Source organism: Protopterus annectens, chromosome 9.part0, assembly GCF_019279795.1.
Source record: "Protopterus annectens isolate FY-2018-M chromosome 9.part0, PAN1.0, whole genome shotgun sequence".
NCBI lineage: Eukaryota > Metazoa > Chordata > Ceratodontiformes > Protopteridae > Protopterus > Protopterus annectens.
Genome location: NC_056743.1, coordinates 366,642,309 through 366,667,084, shown reverse-complemented (window position 1 = coordinate 366,667,084; position 24,776 = coordinate 366,642,309). Strand labels below are relative to the sequence as shown.

Sequence of the window (24,776 nt, the reverse complement as noted above, 5' to 3'; positions counted from 1 at the left end):
CGTCAAGGCCTGCAAAACCAAAGTGAAATCCCATGGAGGTACCGCTTCCTTTATGGGAGGTCTAAGTAGGAAAGTGCCCTTTAGGAATGTCTTGTACAATTTTGAAGTAATCAAAGGACCCATATCGCTGCCTATGTGATAATGAGAGATAGCTGCTAATTGCACACCTTCACCGTGGAACAGCTAGTTCCCTCATTAGAGAGGCCTGAAAGAAAATCCAGCACCGCCGGTAAGGGGGCTGTGAAGAGATCCAAATTATGGCGTTCTGCCCAGATAGAAAAACGCTTCCATTTACTACTATAAACCTTCCTAGTAGAGGGCTTGTGCGCTGCTACTAGGATAGCTTTAACCGGGGATGAGATACCGGGAGTCCTCGCTAGGAGTGGAACTGGAGCAGCCAAGCCGTAATTGAGGTTGACCAGGTCAGGGATTGGGAGTCCCTGTGGGTGGGAAATCAGATCCGGGAGGGGATCTAGAATCCAGGGCGGATTCACTTGAGACCAGAGGTACGGGAACCAAGTTTGGCGAGGCCAGAATGGGGCAATGAGGATCATTCTGCTCCCCAACCGACTGGCTTTCTGAAGAAGTTTCAGCATCAGTGGAAGAGAAGGGTAGGCATAGAGAAGACCAGGTGGCCAAGCATGCACCAAAGCGTCCCTCGGGGCTTCCTGGGAGGGGGAATGAGAGCGAAGTAATTGTTGCATTTCGTGTTTGAGGGAGATGCGAAGAGATCGCAACAGGGCTGCCCCCAGACAGCAAAAATTTGACTCGTTACTTGGGGATTGAGGGACCACTCGTAAGGCGAAAGGATGGTGCGACTCAGTCTGTCTGTCAGGATGTTGGTCCGTGTCGGAATGTGCGTTGCAATGAGAAAGCAGTTGGTGGAGATCGTCCATTCCCACACTCTCATGGCTTCTCGACAGAGTGGGTAAGACCTGGTTCCCCCCTGCTTGTTGATATACCAAACCACAGACATACTGTCTGACTGAACTGTAATCGTTCCTACAGGCAGAAGGCTCTGAAGTGCTTGCAACGACAACAGCACTGCCCTCATCTCTAGAACGTTTATGTGCAAAAAGGTCTCTGAATCGTTCACATGCCTTGGACAGTCCTGCCCGAATAATGCCCCCCCCCACCCATGACGAGAGGCGTCCGTGGTCACTGTGGCGAGAGGGGAGGTCATGGCAAAGGGGCATCCCGTCTGGAGGTCCAGCGATTGAAGCCACCAAACGAGAGCTCTCTTGCAGACCCTGCTAAGGGAAATGGGGTGATCCAAGGGATACTGGAGAAAGGACCATTGAACCTGTAGAGTCCACTGCAATATCCGCATGCTGAGATGTGCCATGGGGAGGAGGTTGATTGCGGCTGCCATAGACCCTAGAGCCCTCAGAACCAATCCCGCCGGAGGTTTCGAAGATTGAAAAATGGCCCACACGTGAGCTTTGAGTGTGCAACCGGTCGGGAGTTAGGAAGGCGAGCTTGTTGGTGTCCAGTCTGGCCCCGATAAAATCTATCACCTGAGTCGGGGTGAGAGAGGACTTGTCTGCATTTATAGTGATCCCTAGTTGTGGAGCAAGGTTGAGAAAGTAATTCCTGGCTAAGGATAGTAGATGCCTTGTCGGGGTGGTGAGGAGCCAGTCGTCCAGGTACGGAAAAACCTGTATTCCCTGGAGCCTCAGGTGGGCCGCTATCACTTCTAATACCTTGGTGAACACCCTGGGGGCTGAGGTGAGACCGAAGGGAAGGACCCTGAATTGATAATGACTGGCTCCCAGCCGGAAGCGGAGAAACCTCCTGGAGCGTTTGTCCATCAAAATGTGGTAGTATGCGTCCTTGATGTCTATGGAGCACATCCAGTTGTTCTCCCGCAAGAGGGGGAGAATAGATTGAAGAGTGACCATCCGGAACTTTTCTTTGGTTACTGACAGATTCAGTAGGGAAAGATCGAGGATAGGCCTTAGGTCCCCAGTCTTTTTTGGCACTAAAAAGAACCTGTAGTAGTAACCCGATCCGGACTGGCCTGGGGGACGTGCTGGATGGCCCCTTTTCCTAACAGCAGCCAGATTTCCGCGGCTGCCGCCTCCCTCTGATTGGGTGGAATATCGGGGAGATGCCTGGGGGTATCTGGAACGTGGGAAAAGGGAATTATGTATCCTCTGGATATAATACGAAGCACCCAGCAGTCTGTTGTAATGGACCTCCAAGCTGCCAGGTGCTTGAAAAAACGCCCGAGTGCCTCCAGAGTGGAGCAGTCGGGCAAGCCCTCAGGGCTGCTGCGTGGGCCGATCAGAGAAGGCTTCTCTGGACCCAAAGTTCTTCGGGCCCCCTCTGCCTCTAGGGCGGCATCCACCCTGTCCTCCTCTGCCGCGGAAGGACTGGGAGTCCGGAGCGGACTGGGATTGTTGCGACTTTCGGTACCACATATTCTTCTGTCCCTTTTGGTTCTTGGAGAAGGACCTCTGGGGAGCAGAGAAGCGGACTCAGACGGCAGACGTCTTCCCGTCCTTTTCGCTCTGGACCAAGGTTTCGCGAACAGTCTTGCCAAAAAGGGCAGAGCCATCGAAGGGGGCATTCGCAAAGGACGCCTTGAAGGGTTCCGCGAAGTCACAATGTCGGAGCCAGGCCTGTAGCCTCATAAAGTACAGTTTTGTACCTACCATAAATGTAGATGTTCGAAGATCCACATTGCTGCAGTCCTTACTTATGGGTAGTCCGCTGTCCTCGGTCGGCCCGAATACCAAAGTATTAGGCTGACGTCGGTCATGGGCGCACAGCCCTGACATCAGAGCGTCAGGGTATAAAAGCGCATGACCGACGTCATATCCTCAGTCTTTTCTTGCCCCAGATGTCAGAAGGCCCTAAAAGAAAGACCACAGCCAAAAAACAGAGTACCTTCCCAAAAGATATGCCCAACTACAGCCATCACCCAAACCATATAACCATGCTAAGCTACAGAGGGGAAGGAGGGAGGGAAAATTGGACTGCAGCAATGTGGATCTTCGAACATCTACATTTATGGTAGGTACAAAACTGTACTATGTTCTTCATCTCACATTGCTGCTGTCCTTACTTATGGGTAGAATCCCAAAGCAACGGGAAAGGGAGGTTGGCAAAATTATAAAGCATTAGGGGCAGCTAAAATGCCCTGTAATATTGCAGTGGCAAATCCAGCCCTAGACTTAGAATAAAGAGGAAGGTGGTAATGTTTAGAAAAAGTATGTACTGAACTCCAAGTGGCTGCTTCCAAAATATCCTTTGTAGCTACCCCCCTTAGAAAGGCAGTAGAAGTTGCAGTAGCTCTAGTGGAATGAGGTCTGATTCCAGTCGGAATCTCCTTACCATGATGGGAATAACAAAAAAATACAAAACCCAATCCATTTAGAAATAGTTTGTTTTGAAACAGGTCTACCCTGTGAACCCAAAGCAAAAGAAACAAACAACTGCTGAGAGTGTCTGAACTCCTTGGTTCTGCTCAAATAATAACGCAACTGCCTGTGAATATCCAAAGTATGCAAAATCTTCTCCCCTTTATTTTGAGGATTTGCATAAAAAGTAGGCAAATGAATAGTTTGGTTTAAGGCCACACTAGAAACCACTTTAGGCATAAAGGAAGGATTAGTATGCAAAGATACCCTATCCTTATGAAAAATCAAGAAAGGCTCCACTGCCATAAGGGCCTGTAATTCAGAAACCCTTCTTGCAGAAGTAATGGCCAACAAAAAAGCAGTTTTCCATGACAAATACTTTAACTCAGCAGTAGCTGCAGGCTCAAAAGGTTGTAGAGTAAGCTTTTCCAACACAAAATTGAGATCCCAAGCAGGAGTAGGAGCTCTACGTGGGGGTCTTATGTTCTTTGCCCTCTGAGAAACTGCTTAAACAAAGGATGAGAGAATAAAGGAGGGTCACAGTCATAATTAGCCGAAATGGTTGCAGCATGAACCTTTATGGAGGAGAAGGACAAACCTTTGTCTAATAACTCAGTAAGATATTGTAAGGAAGCACTCAAATTAGGCTTGGAAACATCAAAGTCCCTTTGCTCCAAATAAAAAATCTCCTCCATTTATCAGCATAAACTTTCCTTGTACTAGGCCTCCTGGCCTCCAAAATAACATTCAAAACTTGTTGTGGAAGCCGAGAACCTCCAGAATCTAAAACAGAATGTGCTAGGCTGTTAGATGCAGAGACTGAATTCTGACATTGAGAAAGTGATTGCCCTCCTGAGACAAAAGGTGTGGAATCAAAGGCAGAGGCCATGGAGGCTCTCGGACCAAACTCCTCAGTAGTGGGTACCAGTGTTGTCGAGGCCAATCCGGTGCTATCAGGATCATGGATGGCTTGTCTTGTCTGGCCTTCAAGAGAACCTTGGGCAGAAGAGGTAGAGGTGGAAAGGCATATACATGAAGATTGTTCCAACTGAATGACAGAGCGTCCACCTTCCAAGCTGTGGGATGAAACCTTATTGTGCAAAACTTTGGCAACTGGTAATTTAGTGGAGAAGCGAACAGATCTATGTCTGGAGTTCCCCATGACACTGTCAACTTTTGAAATACCTGAGGATCCAATTTCCACTCGTGAGGATCCACTATTTGTCTGCTCAATACATCTGCTAAGGAGTTCTGTGCTCCTGGTAGAAATCTTGCCTGAAGATTGAGGTTGTAACGGAGAGCTGTCTCCCACAAAATCATCGCCTGTCTGCAAAGAGGGTAATGAGTTCCCCTTGCTTGTTGATGTACCACATGACAGTTGTGTTGTCTGTTAGAATCAACACCTGCCCTGGGTGAAGTAAATCCTTGAAAGCCATCAATGCAAATTGTACTGCTAACATCTCCTTCAAGTTGATATGCAAATGTTGAAGTCTGGCAGGCCACGTGTCTTGCACCCATTTTCCATTGAGGTGTGCTCCCCAAGCCTTGTCCGAGGCATCCGTCGTTAGAATCTGACTCGCCTCTGGTCGGGTCACAGAGAGTCCCTTGTTTAGGTGACATTCCTGAGCCCACCACAAAAATTCCTTCTGAATGCAAGGTATTATCTGAAAGACAGTGTCTAGATCCTGGCAGTGTTGTGTCCATAGATTTTTGAGATACCATTGAAGCTTCCTCATATGCAATTTGGCATTGGGAAGCACCAGAATACAAGATGCCATGAACCCCAAGGCTTGAAGGACTGTCCTTGCAGTCAGCCTGGACTGTAGAGACATTTGATGGAAATAAAGTGAAAGACTTTTCTGTTTGTCCGGGGTCAAAAGGCCATCTGGGAAGCTGTATTCAGTCTCACACCCAGAAAGCACATGTCCTGAGAGGGTACTAGACTGGACTTTGTTTCGTTCACAGAATACCCTAGGCATCTTAACACTACCATCACATACTGTAGATGCTGAAGAAGCTCGTCCTTGTCTTGTGCAATAATCAGGCAGTCGTCCAAATAAGGATAAATTTGTATTCCTTCCATCCTGAAAAAGGCTATCACTGGAGCCAGAACCTTTGTGAACACTCTGGGCGCAGTAGATAAGCCAAAGGGCAATGCAGAGAACTGATAATGTAAATTTCCAGCTCGAAAACGCAGGTACTTCCTGCAACTGGGCCTGATAGGAACATGAAGATAAGCCTCTTTTAGATCCAGAGTTACCATCCAGTGATCTTTTCCCAGCAGAGGCAAAAGCTGTTGTAATGTCAACATTTTGAACTTTGGAATGTCCAAATAAGTGTTGAGGAGAGATAAATCCAAAATCGGTCTCCACGTGTTCCCTTTCTTTGGTACTAGAAACAGGCGGGAATAAAACCCTAGACCCACTTCTGAAGGAGGTACTGGCTGTATAGCTCCCATGTGAAGTAAAGAAATCTGTTTGTGAGCCTCCATCCTTTGCCGAGGAGGAATGTCTGGCATACCTTTGAAAGGAGGCAATGTATGGAAATAAAACTTGTAACCTTTGTTTATAATGTCCAACACCCATTTGTCTTGGGTGATTAAAAACCAATTTTGCTTGAAGAGAGCTAGCTTTCCTCCCAAAGGAGCTGCCAGGCAAGAAGAATCTGGCAGCTGAAAATGCAGGTAATTGGGCTTGTTTACGAAAGGACTGGCCCCTACCCTCACCAGCAGATTGAACAGGCGAACTCCATGTTCTAGGCCTAAAGGTACTCTGAGCTCTGCCCCTACCACGCCTAGATCTACCCCTAGACTGGGAATCAGAAGAAGGGTACGTCCACCCCTTAGCAGGCCAATTTCTACTAAACTTAGGAGGTTGAACCTGCAAAAAATCTTTAACAGTCTGCATAGACTTAGCCTTGTCCTCCATTTTCTTCAAAACAGACTCCACAGGAGGACCAAACAAAACTTCGGACTGTAAAGGGGCATCCAGAATTCTACACTTAACATGCTCAGATAAATTCTGATCCTTAAGCCAGGCATGCCTACGAAGAACTGAACCAGTGGCAGCCACTCTAGAAGAAGCCTGCAAAGCATCAAAGCCACACTGCAAAGAATGCTTCCCCACCTGTTCAGAAACATGCACCAAATCTTGCAATTCTTTACACTCTATGCCCTCTGCCAAAGCATCCACTTTAGATTTTAGCTGAGAAAGGAGGAATTCTGATATTTCAACATATGAAACTGGCAATTTAAAGCCCTCATTGCTAAAGTAGAAGAGGTGTACACCTTCTTACCCCATCTGTCCAAAGCTCTAGCTTCCTTATCTAGAGGAACCGGATTCTTTACAACAGAAGCCCTAACACCCTTAGGCCCCTGACTAATAGTTTCTGGGTCCGCCCTAGGACTCTTATATAGATATTTATGAGCCTCAGGTACCCTATAATACCTGTCCGGTTTAACTGGTGCAGGAGGCATAGAATCTGGATTAAATGAGGCCTCCGAAAAACATCCTGAACAACATCCAAAACAGGAGGAATAGCCAAGGGTCTATGCTGTGGTAAAAACAAGAACTCTCTAAGCCTCTTTCTGGAATCTGAGTAATCCTGTCCTTCCCACTTAAAATGTTCCCTCATAGAGTGTAAGGTTTCTGAAAATGAAAAATCCTCTGGAGGGGAAGCAGAAGGAGTAGAATCCTCTGCATCGGAATCCGAATAAGGAGGAAAATCCTGAATATCTTCAGCAGAAGACTCAGAATCATCTGAGGCCTGTTCCAAACTTTCCAACTCTGGCTCTACCCTGGGCCTCTTATCAGGAGGGGGCATGGAACCTCTAATTAAAGTAATCAAATCTTCTGCCATTTTAAGCATATGCTTCTTAGGTACAGACCCTGAAGAACCAGAACTAACTCCAGAAGGCGGCAAAACAGACCTGCCCTTAGAAGGAGCCCTAGACACAGTAGCAGAAGGCCTAACCCCCTTAGGCAAAGAAGGGAGAAAGTAACCTGAGAGGCCCCTTCAGCCTGACCTGACTCCTGTGAGGCCACATCCTGTAAAATCAAGGTTTCCCCCTGAGACTCAACAGAGACTTCAGCCGGCTCCACCTGTTCCACTGCAGTCTCTAAAGGACCGGCGTCCGAAATGGACGAATCATCCTGCCTAGGCTTTACAGATTTGTCTTTACGCTTCTTGGAAGCGGGCGTCGGAGGATCCGACGGCATATTATAATTACACCGCTTGCCAAAGACTAACCTAGCGCAATCTAGCCTTCTCTTAATAGTGCGCTTATTAAACCTAGCACAAAACCGACACCCAACTACGTCGTGCTCCGGTCCCAAGCAAGGGATACAAAGCGAGTGGTAATCCCTATGCGGTATCTGCTTCCCACAAGAAATACAATTATTCACTTTTTCTGACATCCGGTAAATAACTGAGGCAAGAAAAAACAAAATATGCTCCCCAACGGGGTACTTAGCCCAACTTGGTATGTCTGAAACTCCGAAAACGAAAAATTTCAGAAAGCCGAACGGCACTTGCAACGCTGCTTCTGCATCGGACCATGCGGCAAAAAAGACTGAGGATATGACGTCGGTCATGCGCTTTTATACCCTGACACACTGATGTCAGGGCTGTGCACCCATGACCGACGTCAGCCTAATACTTTGGTATTCGGGCCGACCGAGGACAGCGGACTACCCATAAGTAAGGACTGCAGCAATGTGAGATGAAGAACATCTAGGCCTGCTCCGATGGCTCTAGTGGCTCCTTCCGTAGCATGGGATAAGAGCCGCATAGAGGTGTTAGAGATGGACCTAACAGTGGCCATGTAGGTGGAGTACAACTGCTTGTCCTCTCCAGACATGGACTCCGGGGGCGATGCAGCGTACTCTTTAATAAGGTCCCGCTGCAGCCGAATCACGTGTGCCATGTAGTTCAGGGACGTTACAGAGAAGGTCGCTGAACTAAAGACCCGCTTCATGAGACGGTCCATCGAGCGAGACTCCTTGCTCAGGGGATGGACCGAGGGACGCTCAGGGGATGGACCGAGGGACTCTCCTGGGCTAACTCCCTCTTGGTGGCTGCCGCCACCAACATGGCATCTACAGGGGGTCCCTTGCTCCAATGGGACCTCTCGGTCGGGGGGGCTCAGGATCCTGTTGGGACGTTTGGGGACTGGCTCCACAGTGTCCGGCTCCTTCCACGCCCTAGTGGTAATAAGACCCACTAAGGGGTCATCCGGAGGGGACACCCAAGAGGTAGATGGGCCTGCTTCGAACGTCTCGAGATTCATCAGATGAAGCCTTGGGGGCAGACCACCCCCCCCGATCCTAAGCATTTCCATGATGTCTCCGAAGGAGACATCCTCGGGGGGTGACCTTGGGGAGCTTTCCCCCTCATCCAAATCCGTGTCTTCTGTCAAGGACTCGGGGGAGTCCACATGCCTCCTCTTACACTTCCGCTTGTGAGGAACATCCTCAGGGGGACTGTCCGAGGATGACTCACCAGCAACGTCCTGTTCCAGTGGAATGACCTGAGACGTCAAAGCAGGCTGTCCCTGTGGCCGGGTGACGGAAGCCTGATCCAAACGAGAGGGAGTGTGGGATGGAGCCGTAGCGGGGAGCGGGGGCCTGGATGCACTCAACAGAGCCCTCTCCACCACATCGAAAGGCGAGGGAGAGCCACTCTTTCTAGGATCCGAGAGCCGACCCTCGCTCGGATCCGATGGATGGATCGGAGCCGGCGCCGAGACCATCAGATCCGAAGGGCCAGTGTGCTCCGACCTGGACGGAGCCGAAGGCACACTAAACCCCTCGGATCCGAAGCTCAGAGCATGGCTCCGAGAGCTTGGATCCAACAGGGATGGATCCGGAAAGCTCGAGGGAAGAGTCGGAGCTGAAGTACCTGATACGGTCGGGGCAAAAAAGGGTTTTCAGCTCCCCCCCGGAGGGGGGGGGGGGAGGCAGGAGCACTCCCATCTGCATTTGGGTCTGGATGAACCTTCGCATCACCCGGTCCAAATCAGCTTCAGACAGGCTACGTGTCGATCTCGACGAGGCCACCGAGGCTGGCCGGGAGTGCCGCCTCGATGACCTCGGTGATCGGCCATTCCCAACAAGAAAGTAGTCTGATGAGATCGCCCATTCATAGCAAGAAACAGTGCGATGAGATCGCCCATTCCCATACTCTCACAGCCTCTCTGCAGAGGGGATAAGATAGAGCTCATCCTTGTTTGTTGATGTACCAGACTACAAACATATTAAATGCAATAGTTCACAATGGGAAGGTATCTTGAAAGGCCTGCAATACTAATAGGACTGCTCTCTTCTCTAGGACACTGATATGCAACTTGGTCTCTTAGGAGAACCAAACACCTTGGACCTTTCTTCCGAAGAAATGCCCCCACCCCAATTAAGAAGAGTCTGTGTTCACTGTGGCAGTAGGGGCTTGTAGAACAAAGGGTCTGCCTAGATGTAGACTGTCCAGTTGTGCCCACCATCAGATATGGTGTTTACAAACTGCAGTGAGCCTGACCGGAAAGGATAGGGGTTGATATAGAATGAATCATTATAAGGCTGAAGTGCACTGTAAAATCCGCATAAAGAAGCGTGTCAAAGGCAGCAGTGCGATGGCTGTTGCCATGGAACCTAATGCCTGCAGTACTGATCTTGCTGGAGGACTTGAATAAGCAATGGGAAAATGGACCTGACTGCACTATGGAGATACAATGAGGAGGTAAAGATGCTACCGGTTTTGTCATGTCTAGAAGAGCACCAATGAACTCCAGGCTCTGGACTGGGGTTAGCTTTGACTTGGCATGATTTATAGTTATGCCCAAAGATTTGCAAATCTGAAGCAAACAGTCACTGGCATGTAGAAGTAGACCTTGGAGAGGTCGGTGGACGAACCAGACATCTAGATATCGGAAAACTTGGAATCCCTTCAGTCTCAAGTGAGCTGCCACTATTGCTGTTCATTTGGTAAACACCCTGGGGGCTGTGATGAGTCCAAAGTGTAGGGGTCTTAATTGGCAATGACTGGCTCTCAGCCAGAAGCAAAGATGTCTTCTGGATTGCCTGTCTATTTTGATATGATAGTGCACATCTTGTAGATCTACAGAGCACATCCAACCGTCCTTGTGTAGAAAGGGTAGGATGGACTGGACTGACTATTTGAAACTTTACTTTCTTTACAAACCGATTTAAGTTAGAGTCAAAATGGGTCTGAGGTCCTCTGTTTTCTTTGGCACTAAAAGGAAGCAAGAATAAGTCCCAAATCCTATCTGGCTTGGAGGGACCTTTTGGATGACTCGTCTAGCAGATTTTGGAATTCTTGTGCTGCTGCCTTCTTCTAACTGGGTAAAACATCAGGAAATTACTTCCTTTGGGGAGAGGAAAGAAGGGAAAATGGTATGTTACAATCCCTGGATATTATGCTGAGCACCAACGTATCTTGTGTTATACTTGCCCATGTGCCTGGGTCCAAAGACAAATGACCCCCAACTGCCTCCAGAGCTGGACAGTCGAGCAACGCTTCAGGAGAACTGAAAGGACCTATCCAAAAAACATCCTCTAAAGCCCTGATTCTGCGGACCTCCTCTGCCTCTAAGGTGATGACTACCATTTAAATTTCTTCCTCTGCCACTGGAGGAATTGTAACCGCATAGATCTGGGAATGGTCCTGGAGATTTCCGGAACCACATCTTTACGCCACCTTTCTGATTCCTAGAAGAGATTCACTGACGTGTAGGAAACTTGATTTCAACAGCAAACAGTCTCTTATCATTTTGTTCACGACGGGTAAGAGTCTTTTTTTACTTATGGCTCAAACAAGGAAGTGCCATCAAATGGGGTGTTAAAACGACTTAAAAGGTTCTGCAAAGCCCCATCCAGGCATGTCTCCTTATGGCAATACCTAAAATGGCTGTTTATGAGGTGCCTTCAATAAAGGTAATAAGATTGTAGTGATGAATGCAGTTCAATATCATAAAATGTGTTTGGATCACTTGTTAGATCAGGAAGTTTATGAAATAAGTGAGAAGAAATTTTATGTGAAGGCAATAGCCGAATTTGAAGAATTACTGAAAAAGGGCAGACGTTTGGGGTATTTTACCAAGGAAGATGTAGAAAAAAAGTTTGATAGTAAAAATTGAGAGCTGGCCATCTTCTTTTGTTTACTCAAAAAACATAAAAACATACTTGACCCACCAGGGAGGCCCATTATTTCAGCATGCAAGTATTTTCTTCATAACATAGGTCTTCTATGGCATAAGTTATTACTTCCATAAGTTCAAAGGATTCCTTCATACAAACAGGATAACTTCGATTTTCTAGGTAAAATCTCCTCAGTTGTTTGGAATGCAGAAATGTACTGGATAGTTTTAGATGTAAACCGCTTGTACACTTCAATTAACCATAAAGATGGCCTTTCCTCTTCATCTTATTTTTTTAGGTGACAGTCCACTTTCTAATTTTGTAGTGGAATTAGTAGATTTTTACCTCAAGAATAATTTCTTCTCTTACAATAATCAAATAATTAGATAAAAACAAGGGACAGCCATGGGGTCACCATTTGCCCCCATGTATGCAAGCCTGTTTATGTCCTTTTTTGAAATAAGAAATTTGTATAAACAGGAGTTTGTGAAACATGTAAAGCTTTATTCTAGATACATAGATAGCAAATGTCAAGGGGTTGACTGATTGTTTTCTCCAAAACCCTCAAGGTCTAGCTGGCTACGCTCACTCCGCTCCCCTCCCTGTCCCCAATTCCCACCCGCCCCCACTACTTTTATTCTTATCCCTTGACACCTGACCAGGTTTCCCACCTCAATCCCCTAACCACCAACCCAACCCACTCATCCTACCTCCCTCCCACACTTATCCAACACCCAGCACAATTTCCAAACAATAAAACTCCACCCATACACACAACCAACCAAGAATTCTAATTATTTTTAACACTCAGAGTAAGTAGAATTATGTTACCCATACTCACATCCCTAACAGTAACTCTACTATCACTAACCATCCTAACTTCCTTACAGTCAGACCAACCACTGCACAACTACTACTATCACACTACCCACACTAGCTCACCCTCTCAAACCCACTCACTTCTACATCTGCCCCACAATCAATCTTACAACTACACATTACTCACTACCAAAAATTACACTATCACCACACTAAGAAAACCACACACCTTAGAGGCAGAGGAGGTCCGCAGAACCAAGCTCACTTAATACTACTATTAAGAAACTCATACTAACGCTCCTACAAACTCTGCTAACCTATGGTGACATTCACCCAAATCCAGGACCCTTCTCAGCCAGAAAAACATCTAACCTACTCATCCTAAATCTTAACATAAGAAGCATCATCAACAAGTTAACAGACCTACATGCATTCATAGCCCACTACAACCCTGATATACTCACCATCACAGAGACCTAGCTAAAACCCAGTATCCAAAATGAAGATTTCCTCCCCCCTAGGGTATAATACACTTAGATTTGATAGAACAAACAGGAAAGGAGGAGGAGTAACCATTCTCTTTAGAAAAACCCTTGACCTCCAACTCCTGCACACCACACCACACACATTTCAAAACGCCAAAATCCTATTTTCTGTCCTATCCATAAAAAACAACAAGATCATCAATATAACATGCTGCTACATACCTCCAGGCAACAACTCACTCAAAAGAAGACATCCTACACTGGACAAGCGACAACCTACCTCATGAAACAATCCTATTAGGAGACCTTAACACCGACTGGGCAGCCTATAACTCCAGCAGCCCCTTTACACATATTAATCTACATGGGTTTTCTCAACTAATTGAAGAACCAACTAGAATAGATAAGAAAACAAAAAAAGAAACCATACTGGACTGGACACTAACCAACTATCCCAAACAAAACTATACACAGGCTTGTCTCCCAGAAGATCTAAGTGATCATCTTCCCACCTTCCTACTCCACAAACACTCCTATCACCCCAAACCAGTAATCTACAAACTCGTATGCAATGACCGTAACCTTACCCCACAAGACTTAAACACTGCCTTAAACCATTGCAACTGGGAACGACTAAGAACACTTGGGTTAGACCAAGCAGTGGAATACTTTAATGCCACCTTCTCTAACATCCTCAACAGCCTAGCCCCCAGCAGAGAGATCAGAGTTAAAGCCAAACATGAACCCTGGTTAAGTAAGAAAACTAGAGCCCTACTAAAAGCCAGAGATAAAGCCTGGAAAACTGACAACTCCTAGCTCCAGACATTACTACAAACAGCTTAGAAACAAGGCCAAGGCAGAATCGAAAATAAACAAACAAAACTATTTTCTTAGTGCCCAAAACAAATATTCAAATAATCCACAAAAATTCTGGCATGCCATAAACTCCTTAATATAGCCAGGCAAAACCACTACTCCAGCACCCAGCTCTACCAACAACAATCTAGACATAGCTTCTCAATTTAATACCCACTTTACAGAGTCCATCTTAGCCCTGTCCAGTCAAATAACCAAAAACAATCTACCACAATCACAACCCAAACTACCCCATGTCACCCCCTCTTTCAGTCTATCACCAGTACCCACCTCAAGTATCAAAAAACTCCTCCAGAAACTAAAACCAACCACCTTGGCAGCTGACAACATACCTGCTGCATACCTAAATATGGCTAGTGACTCCCTATCATATCCTGTCTCGATCCTAATCAACCATTCAATACTGGAATCCTACATACCCAAACTCAGGAAAGTGTCTCACATTATCCCTCTCCATAAAGGAGGTAACTCCAACAAATTCTCCAACTACCGACCTATTGCCGTCCTTTGCCCCTATCCAAAATTCTTGAGAAATGTATACACTTGCAAGTACGGACAATTCTCAACACATATAATATACTACCTACCACACAACACTGTTTCCATCCACATCACAGCGCCACCACAGCCCTTCTGTCCTTCACTAATTATGTAAACACTCACAGAAACAATAACAAATATGTATCAGCCATTTTCCTCAACCTCTCAAAAGCATTTGATATGGTCTCCCACTCCATTCTACTAGACTCACTAACATCACTACCCTTCACCTCCTCTACTATAGCCTGGTTCAAAAGCTACCTGACAGGCAACAATCAGTCCAGTGGAAATGAACCCTATTCTCCACAACTTCCAACCACCATAGGTGTCCCACAGGGCTCTATACTGGGCCCACTATTATTCTCTATTTTCACTAATAACCTCAATGGTTCTACACAACATGCCACACATACAATATGTGGACGATTCAACCCTCATCTGCTCTGCTTCATCCCCCACCACCCTACATACACTGACGCAAGAAACCTTTACATCAGTAGAAAAATGGATATCAGGTATCCAACGGATTCTAAATCCCAAAAAGACAAAACTGTTACTATTTACCCCTAACAGATCTAAAACCCCCCTTCCCTTTACCATAACATCTAAAGATGGCACCACCATCTCCCCTTCTACACACACCAAACTTCTGGGCATTGAAATAGACAACAATCTCCAATTTGATGTTCACATCTCACATACCATAAAACTAGTACACAAAAAGCTAGGCTCTATACAGGCATCAATCCTCCCTCTCACAAAAAGCAAGAATCACTCTTGCACAAACCCACCTCCTCTCAACTCTATTATACGCAGCACCAATCTTTACCCAAATCAGGCAAGCTGACCTTGACAAACTAGAATCAAGCTACAATAAAATAGTAAAGTTTGCTACTAACTCAACCTATAGAACCCATCACTGTACTGCACTAAAGGAACTAAAATGGCTTGAGCTACCACAGCTACTTAACTACCATCAGCTGAGCACAGCCTACAACATTCTCAAATATCCTGATAAAACCCTCTTCTCATTATCCAACCTACTTCCTGTCTACACCGCAAATCGACACTTAAGATCTAGTGACAAATCTCTCCTCTAAATCACCAAGGCAAACAACAATGCAGGGAAAGCGCTCTACTCCCATAGCATTGCCAAAAAGTGGAACTCTTCCCCTATCAGTGTCGAGTGCCCCCTCCACATCCATATTCAAAAACTTCCTCAAATCACATCTTCTTAGTACCTGGTTATGCCCTTGTATCAAATAACCCTAACCACACTACTACTAACTCCCCAAACTGCCACCTGATCACATGCTGGATCTCAAACTCCCCTGTAAGTGTGGTCATCTGTAAAACTACTTTTAACTGCAAAATCTTACTCAACAAATCTTCTACTCTCACCAATCTAGAACTAACATTTTCTTCCTATCTTATGTCCTATACCCTCCTTTACCTGGAGTGTTTTATTAACTTCCTGTTCTAGTATGCTCAGCATACATGTTGCAACCTGTTTTGTGTAGTATATTACATGTAACCTGCTTTTTTAAGTATGCTAGATGCACAGTAATTGACATTGTCTTTTTACCTATGTTCTAGGTATTCCTTACCTGGGGTGTTTTTACTTTTTTTCTTGCTATATGAATATGCTCAACATACATGATATATCCTACTTTGTTTATGCTACATGCACTGTATTTTGTATACTTGTTGCCGGAGCTATTCTCCCCGGGCCTCTGCTGAAAATGGACCTGGTCCAGTCGGAATTTCCCGGTTAACAAATGTAAAATAAAAATAAATAAATTTAATTTTCATCTGTGAAGGAGGCCGTAATAAGGTTGTTGAATTTGTTGCTGATTTACAGCATAATTCATTTGGTCCTTCGTTTGATGCTTTACAACAGGGTTGTCTTTTTGGATCTTGTAGGGTAAAGAAGATGGCTCCATTGTTTCTGGTGTGCATAGGAAGACAGTAGTCAGTATCTCCATGCCTCCAGTTGCCATCCCCATCACCTGACAGCATCCCTTCCTTATGGAAAATTTTTACGCCCATCTAGAATATGTAATGATGAGAGTGTTTTAAAGCAGGAGATTAGACAAACGGCTAATATGTTTCTAAGAAGAGGTTATGATCCTGTAACAGTAAGAGAGGCAGAAAATAGAGTTAACAATAGGGGTAAGAAGAGTAATGGGGAATCGAAGATGAAAAAGACAGTCCCGGTACAATATCAGGGCACTTATGATAAACAAAACAGAAAAGAAAAAATGTATTTTGTGCCTCTGTACAACACTAAGTGACAAAATTATAAATATGATTAATTATTGGAAGTGTTTATTGAAAGACAAGGTTTTATCAAATGTATTACCTGAATATCCCTCCATGTCTTATGTAAGGGGTAAAAGTTTGAAAGATATGTCAGTGCATGGAGGTTTTGCCTTTCCTAGGATACACATACATAGATTTCCAGCATGTTTGGGCACTACCAGATGTGGTAAGTGTTCTGTTTGTGCACACAATGAATTCTTTTGAATTTATGAATAATGTTAAATTTACACCTTAAGGGTCATTTTCCTGTGATAGTAGAGGGGTAGTGTATGTGTTGTAAGTGTCCCTGAGATTTATTTTATGTCAGAGAGATGAAGAGAATGTTCCATGCTAGATTTATGGAACATTTAAGAGACATTAAAAATCATAGGGAAGAAAAGGTGATTTCTGTACATTTTAAAACTGCTCATGGTGGTAATCATTTGTTGCTACAGGGTAGTATTTTGGAACAGATTGCTTTTCGATAAGAAAATGAAATATTACTGAAGGAAAAACGTTTATATTACAAATCTATATATATTTTAAAATAGAATACATTGGTCCCTATGGGGCTTAATAATGAAGCAAATTGGAAGTGTTTGCTTTAAGAAAAAAATGTATTTTAATTGTTGAATTACTTGCTTGTTGATTGTTTAGAGTGTTTGGAGAAGTATAAAACATACTGCTTGCATTTCTGTTATGTATTCCTTGAAGGTGGTTAGATGGCTGTGCTAGAAGTAATTACAGTACTGGTGGTTTTACAACTTTCAGTTTGTGCTTTTTTCATCAGACTTTGGATCCTACAGGTTGTTTTATAATTAAATCAATAAGTTCATCTGTTGGAAGGTAAACCAAGACACAGATGGGCCAGAACAAAAAGCCTCCAAAAACTACTGATTCTTCTGATGAAGGCTTTTTGGAAGACCAACCACCTATCTGTTTCAGGATCTCCAGAATATCTCCAAAGGAGATGTCATCTGGTGGTAATCTGGGAGATCCCTCTCCATCAAAATCTGTATCCTTCATGACGGACTCCAACGGGGAGTCAGTGTGTATACTTTCACACATCTTATTCCAATATAACTCCTCTGTGAGGTGTTCAAGTGAGTTGTCAGATGATAGAACTGCCTGGACACTTATTGGTTCTGGCTGACCCTGTGGAATAGGCCTGAGTGACTCAGAGCCAGGAATCAATAGGGGAAAGGAAGTAGGATCAGAGGTGGGACACCATGATTCTCAATGTAGAGAAAAGGCCATTTCCACCACTTCAAAGGTAGACAGACCAACAGACATCCCATACACAGCAGAAACTCCTGACGAAGGCAGGTCTAGACTTCATCAGATCTGCACATTGGGGGTGGAACCGGATCCATACTGTCCAAGCGAAGGCTCCCAGAGGGAATGGATGCAGTCGATAACATCGAAGGTAGTAAGAACTCTCACCCCCATTTCGATCTCAGCTCTGAGAAACCTGAGCATCATCCTATCCACATCCTCTTCCATTAAAGTCCTGGAAGACCTAAAGGAAAAAGTGGTGGGAGGCCTATAGTGCTCCTTTGGCATTTGAAGCAAACTCAAAGGCAGGAGAGAAGATATTGGTTTTATATAGTACTGAGGAGTAGTACTCCTGTAAGTAGATCCCTGCTTAGGATCCGAAGATCTAGGATGTGAGGGAGTCATTGTCGGACTAATCTAAATTACACTGGAAGCAGCCTTAGGACCAGAAGTCTTTGCATCCTACTGAAGAGCATTAGGATCAGACAGCATTAGATCCGACCATGTCTTCGTCCTTGTAGGAGGCTCCAAGGAAGACATGGAGGACTTTAGATGGGAGAGCTTCCTATGCTCCAAAAGAGTGGACTTGCTATATTTGGAGGGACTTTGAGCCCCTGAAGTACAAGTGTAAAGCAGAAAACCTCTTGGGATCAGTTTATTCAGTCGACCCACTAGAACCCTAGGGTGGAGTATACTTTGCATGCCGTTTCTAAGTGATCATCCCCTAGACATCTCACTCACACACACACACTCCTTGTGGGAATCCGAATTTGGAATTTTATGCCAACAAGAACTGCACTTTTTGAATCCTGTAGGTTTTTCCACCTTAACTGTGAGAAACCCACCGAGTCTAAAAACAAGCTTACACTCACTATCAAGTAAAGGAAAAAGGTAAAATGAATAGATTTTTTTACAGAAAAGTATAGTTACCAACCATGGTAGCAAGAATTACCCTAAATTATGGGTAAAAAGAAATGCCAGCAATAGTAATAAAGTACTGCATAAAAAAAGATACAAGAAGGAAGAAAGCGACAGTAATGACCTAACACCAGTGAGAGAACTTAAATGGAGGATACTGTAATGGAAAAGTAGATTAATACATAAAACAGCTGTTTTAACTCACAAAACCAATAACAGCTCAAGAGCTTGGAAACCCATCTATTTACAATAGCAGCAAATGAGATCTGAGGCTTCAGGGATGCAATAGAGCATTGTGGGTAGAGGGATAAGCCTGAGAACTGAATCCCAAGTCTAGAATAACCGTCCAAAATCAAATCAGATTCAAACCCATACATTGAAGAATGAAAAAGGCATCAGAGATGATGTGTTACTTATTTATTTTACATTTGTTAACCAGGAAATTCCGACTGGACCAGGTCCATTTTCAGCGGAGGCCCGGGGAGAAAAGCTTTGGCATCAAGTTATACAAATACAGTACATCCAGCATAATACACAAAACAAGTTACATCATGTATGCTGATCATAGTAATATATCAAGAAATTAATAAAACACTCCAGATAAAAAGATATAGAACATAGGTAAAAAGACAATGTCAGTTATTTTATTTTTATTTATTTTACATTTGTTGACCGGGCTAATCCAACTGGATACATGTCCATTTTCAGTGGAGGCCCGAGGAGAAAAGCTCCAGTAAAAAAACATATTAAAAACACATTAAAAACATCCTCGGAAAAACAAAAGCACAGAGATATATCGTACAACTATTAGAAAATAACATTAATATAGAATGATGCATCATCAGATTAACAAAAATTTACAATTTACATATTTTGATTTGTAAAAATTTACAAATACCAAAACATAATTTACAAGAAAGTACCATTAAAAAGTGAGTTAAAGAATCAAACATGGAAAGTAGTATTCAGGAATGATAATGTTAGAAATTAAGAGAAAAGATTAGTTTATAGAGAGTTACATAAAGAGGTTTATAGTTCAGAATATTCTGTTTTAAATGAAACAGGAAAATTAGTGAATAATAAAGTACCCTTTCAGGTGATAAAGCCTAGAGGGAATCAGAGATCCAGCATGTGATCAGAGAGGAGTTTGGGGAGTTAGTAGCAGTGTGGGTAGGGTTATGTGATACAAGGACATAACCAGGTACTAAGAAGGTGCGATTTGAGGGAGTTTTTGAATACGGATGTGGAGGGGGCAGTTGACAGGGATAGGGGAAGAGAGTTCCAATTTCTGGCAAGGGTGTGGGAGTAGAGCACATTCCCTGCACTACTGTTAGCCTTGGTAATGGAGAGGAGTGATTTTTCACTGAATCTTAGCTACCAGTTTGCAGTACAGACAATAAGTAGGTTGGATAAATGAGTTTTTTTGAGGATATTTGAGAATATTGTAGGCTGTGCCCAGCTGGTGACAAGTAGCTGTGGTAGTTAAAGCCATTTTAGTACTTTTAATGCAGCACAGTGATAAAAAGGATATCCCAGTTTAGTGAAAGAATATGAGTGTGTTTTCAGAATATAAAAAAATTGAAGATAAAGCAAAACTAGTAAACTTTGTTCAGCAGCATCCATATTTATCACAACACAACATTCTTAAATACTTGAAGATATGGGTCCAAAAAGACTGTCATTGCAAATGAAACGAAGAAAGACTAAGCACAAGTCGGAAGGAAAGTGAAGAAAGACTAAGCACAAGTCGGAAGGAAAGTGAAGAAAGACTAAGCACAAGTCGGAAGGAAAGTGAAGAAAGACTAAGCACAAGTCGGAAGGAAAGTGAAGAAAGACTAAGCACAAGTCGGAAGGAAAGTGAAGAAAGACTAAGCACAAGTCGGAAGGAAAGTGAAGAAAGACTAAGCACAAGTCGGAAGGAAAGTGAAGAAAGACTAAGCACAAGTCGGAAGGAAAGTGAAGAAAGACTAAGCACAAGTCGGAAGGAAAGTGAAGAAAGACTAAGCACAAGTCGGAAGGAAAGTGAAGAAAGACTAAGCACAAGTAGGAAAACATGAGACTGCATTGTTAAGCTCATGGATATGGCCAGTAAAATATTGGCAGCAAAAATGCTTTGTGTATCTCTCTCCCTCTCCCCTATACATACCCATATAAATATATGTGTGTGTGTGTGTGTGTGTGTGTGTGTGTGTGTGTGTGTGTGTGTGTGTGTGTGTGTGTGTGTGTACACACACACAGATTCCCTTCACAAGCTTTAAGTTTGAACTGTAAATGGTCAATACCATAAGATGGAAGTTTTGAAACGTCAACGAACGTTTTGAACGGAGAGTGCGGAACGGGACACTTACCATTTTCCTCCCTGTAGTGCGATCTCAGACTTGGTATATTTATTTAGCAGCATGTGTGGGCGGTGCAGGGGGGCTTGCCCCTGCAAAAAAACTAAAACAAATTGTTATTATTTTCTTTCATTACAATTTTGAAGTTTCAAAACTTCGATTTTATGGTCTTGACCATTTGCAGTTCGAAGTTTTGAAATTCAAGCTTGTGAAATAAATCCATACACATGCATATATATAGGAATGAATGATACGTCAGCTAGAGGATAATTAATAAGGAAGTGAAAGTTTACTTGAGAGGAGCAAAGGGAAGGTGAAACTGGTTCGTCCTACCAAGCAAGGGGGACTGGAGTTAACAGATTTGAAGGGATAAGGCACCACAAATGAGGTTTGTATACATGACAAGCTGAGGGGTACAGACCTACATGGAGAAAGACCACTTTGGTACAAAATGAAGCACACAGTATAAAGAAAGATTAATACTTTGTATGCAAATCAATATGGAAAACAGTAACAACCATACATAAAAATGCATTGATACAACAGTAAAACAAATCACTAAGACTGAAGTGTACAGCTGGAACAAGAACATTCTAACAAGGAGCCATACCCAGATGCGACCCAAAAAATGGTAACAAATAAGCAGGACATAAGACTCTGCATAACCATAATAATAAATTACAAAATCTTAGAAGAGACTGGGGAAGCAGAATATGCAAATTACAAAGTAACAACAGGAGATCTGTATGGCACTTAAGCATGTGAAAAAGTCCTGACAGTTGAGGATGTGTGTGTGGACATGTTTGTATAGCTGTTTTAATACATCAAGTAGCCTTCAACGGATCCTTCCCTAAAGTAGAAAGTAGGTACTGAAGATCTAGACGGCGAGACAGAAGAAACTAACCATTTACTTTCGGAATGTATAGAGCTGACTGGTTTTAATGCTTCCTTACTGAATGCATTGATACAAATGTTGGGTAAACAAACTAATAAAAGGAGGTCATTTTGTTTGTGTTGGTGTTTAGGGTTAGAAGTACCAAGGCATAACACCAAGTTGGAAGTCAAACTAAGCAATAAGGATTCATGGAAATCAAGCTACACCAACCTCAGAGGATCCATTTAGCACCATAAACAAATTAAATAAATTGAGGTGCAATCTTGAAAGGTGGGAGGAAGTAAATGTGCATACAATAAATGCAATATTTTTAATTAATACACACAAAAACTTTGTCAAAAAGATGTGTGATGTGGGAATGAATGCAATGACAAGACTAATGATGTTACAAAAAAATGCAAACATGATAAGGAAAGTGTTCCTTTATTAGTATTATTACTGCATCTGAACTCATGCTGACATTTAAAGTGTGATAGGAAAGTGTTCCTTTATTAGTATTACTGCATCGGAACTCATGCTGACATTTAAAGTGTGATAGGAAAGTGTTCCTTTATTAGTATTACTGCATCGGAACTCATGCTGACATTTAAAGTGTGATAGGAAAGTGTTCCTTTATTAGTATTACTGCATCTGAACTCATGCTGACATTTAAAGTGTGATAGGAAAGCGTTCCTTTATTAGTATTACTGCATCGGAACACATGCTGACATTTAAAGTGTGATAGGAAAGCGTTCCTTTATTAGTATTACTGCATCTGAACTCATGCTGACATTTAAAGTGTGATAGGAAAGTGTTCCTTTATTATTAGTATTACTGCATCGGAACTCACGCTGACATTTAAAGTGTGAGAGGAAAGCGTTCCTTTATTATTATTACTGCACCTGAACTCATGCTGACATTTAAAGTGTGACAGGAAAGTGTTCCTTTATTAGTATTACTGCATCTGAACTCATGCTGACATTTAAAGTGTGATAGGAAGGTGTTCCTTTATTAGTATTATTACTGCACCTGAACTCATGCTGACATTTAAAGTGTGATAGGAAAGTGTTCCTTTATTAGTATTACTGCATCTGAACTCATGCTGACATTTAAAGTGTGATAGGAAAGTGTTCCTTTATTAGTATTATTATTGCACCTGAACTCATGCTGACATTTAAAGTGTGATAGGAAAGTGTTCCTTTATTAGTATTACTGCATCGGAACTCATGCTGACATTTAAAATGTGATAGGAAAGTGTTCCTTTATTAGTATTATTACTGCATCGGAACTTATGCTGACATTTGAAGTGCGATAGGAAAATGTTCCTTTATTAGGATTACTGCATCTGAACTCATGTTGACATTTAAAGTGTGACAGGAAAGTGTTCCTTTATTAGTATTACTGGATCTGAACTCACGCTGACATTTAAAGTGTGATAGGAAAATGTTCCTTTATTAGTATTACTGCATCTCTACTCAGGCTGACATTTAAAGTGCGATACTAAAGTGTTCCTTTATTATTGGTATTACTGCATCTGAACTCATGCTGACATTTAAAGTGCGATAGGAAAATGTTCCTTTATTAGTATTACTGCATCTGAACTCATGCTGACATTTAAAGTGTGATAGGAAAATGTTCCTTTATTAGTATTACTGCATCTGAACTCATGGAGACATTTAAAGTGTGATGAAAATTGTTTAAAGCAAAAGCAAGAAACATTTATAATTTTAAATGAGCCTTTCATGTCACTGAATTGTCTTCAAAACAATGGATGCTACAAGGAGATGCGAACTACATATCATGATGCAAACAAAGGTGAACTGCTGAAGTGCGCACTACCTCCAACCTTAGAAATAGTACATCATGAGCACATCAAAGGGGAGTGTGAAAACGAGAGTGCTGAACAGTTTTAGAAGAGCTCCAGTGTTATAACCCAATGTAGATGCTTCGTCCACCTCACACACGTCAAAAGTAACCTCACTCAACAACCAGCATTCTTATCAAGCGATTAAGTTAACACTGATCGGCTCCTCTCCATAACCAGTTTGATTATGGTATCTTAAATCCTCAAAAATGCATTTAAGCTAAAAATAAATATGCAACAGCTACGTATAAAAAATTTTAAACTGTCAGTATCACATAAGTACTTCCTATTAAAGAAGTAGTCAACACAATATTAGCACTATAGTAAAAATCTCACAGAACATTAATGCAGCATATTAGATAATATTCTTACCAGTGGCAAATCGAAGGATAAAAAAATAAGAGACAGGAAAATGCTCACCTGGGGATTTTCCAATATCCGCTTAACTCCGTCTACTAAATGTGACAGGAATTTTGCTCTCTCTGCATTGTTAAACAGTGATCTGCGAACAGATGCAATTTGTACTAAGCAGGATAAGACCTGAAAAGGAAACATCATAAAAAATGGAAATAAAATGTCAAACATTCAAGTCACCTCTGTAGCTAATGCTTAACAACACATGACATTGACATTTTTAGTTAATCACAGCCAACCAATAACATTACACACCACAGTTAAAAGCCTTATGTAAGCAGATATTTATCTGGAAGACCTATGCTAGAAATTAACTGTGCATCATGTAAAATTAAGCCTGGACCCTAAAACAATTATGTCATTATAAACCAAAGTCTAATCCAAATATCCATGTATGCATGTGTGCACAATGGTGCAGTCAGATGTGTTGGTGTGTGTGCGGATACGCACACACACACACACACACATATATATATATATATATATATATATATATATATAAATATACACACATATATATATATACATACATATACATATAAATATACACACATATATATAA

The 24,776-nt window shown here is 42.9% G+C and overlaps 1 protein-coding gene across 1 annotated transcript in view; it reads right to left on the bottom strand.

Moving 5' to 3' along the window:
* The window catches only part of XPO7 (exportin 7), a 4,001,819-nt gene that overhangs the window by 3,191,281 nt on the left and 785,762 nt on the right, over window positions 1-24,776 (bottom strand). Inside the window, exon 8 of the mRNA XM_044082110.1 lies at window positions 24,221-24,340. Within this exon, the coding sequence (XP_043938045.1) occupies window positions 24,221-24,340 (120 nt within the window). The remainder of the gene's footprint in view (window positions 1-24,220; window positions 24,341-24,776) is intronic.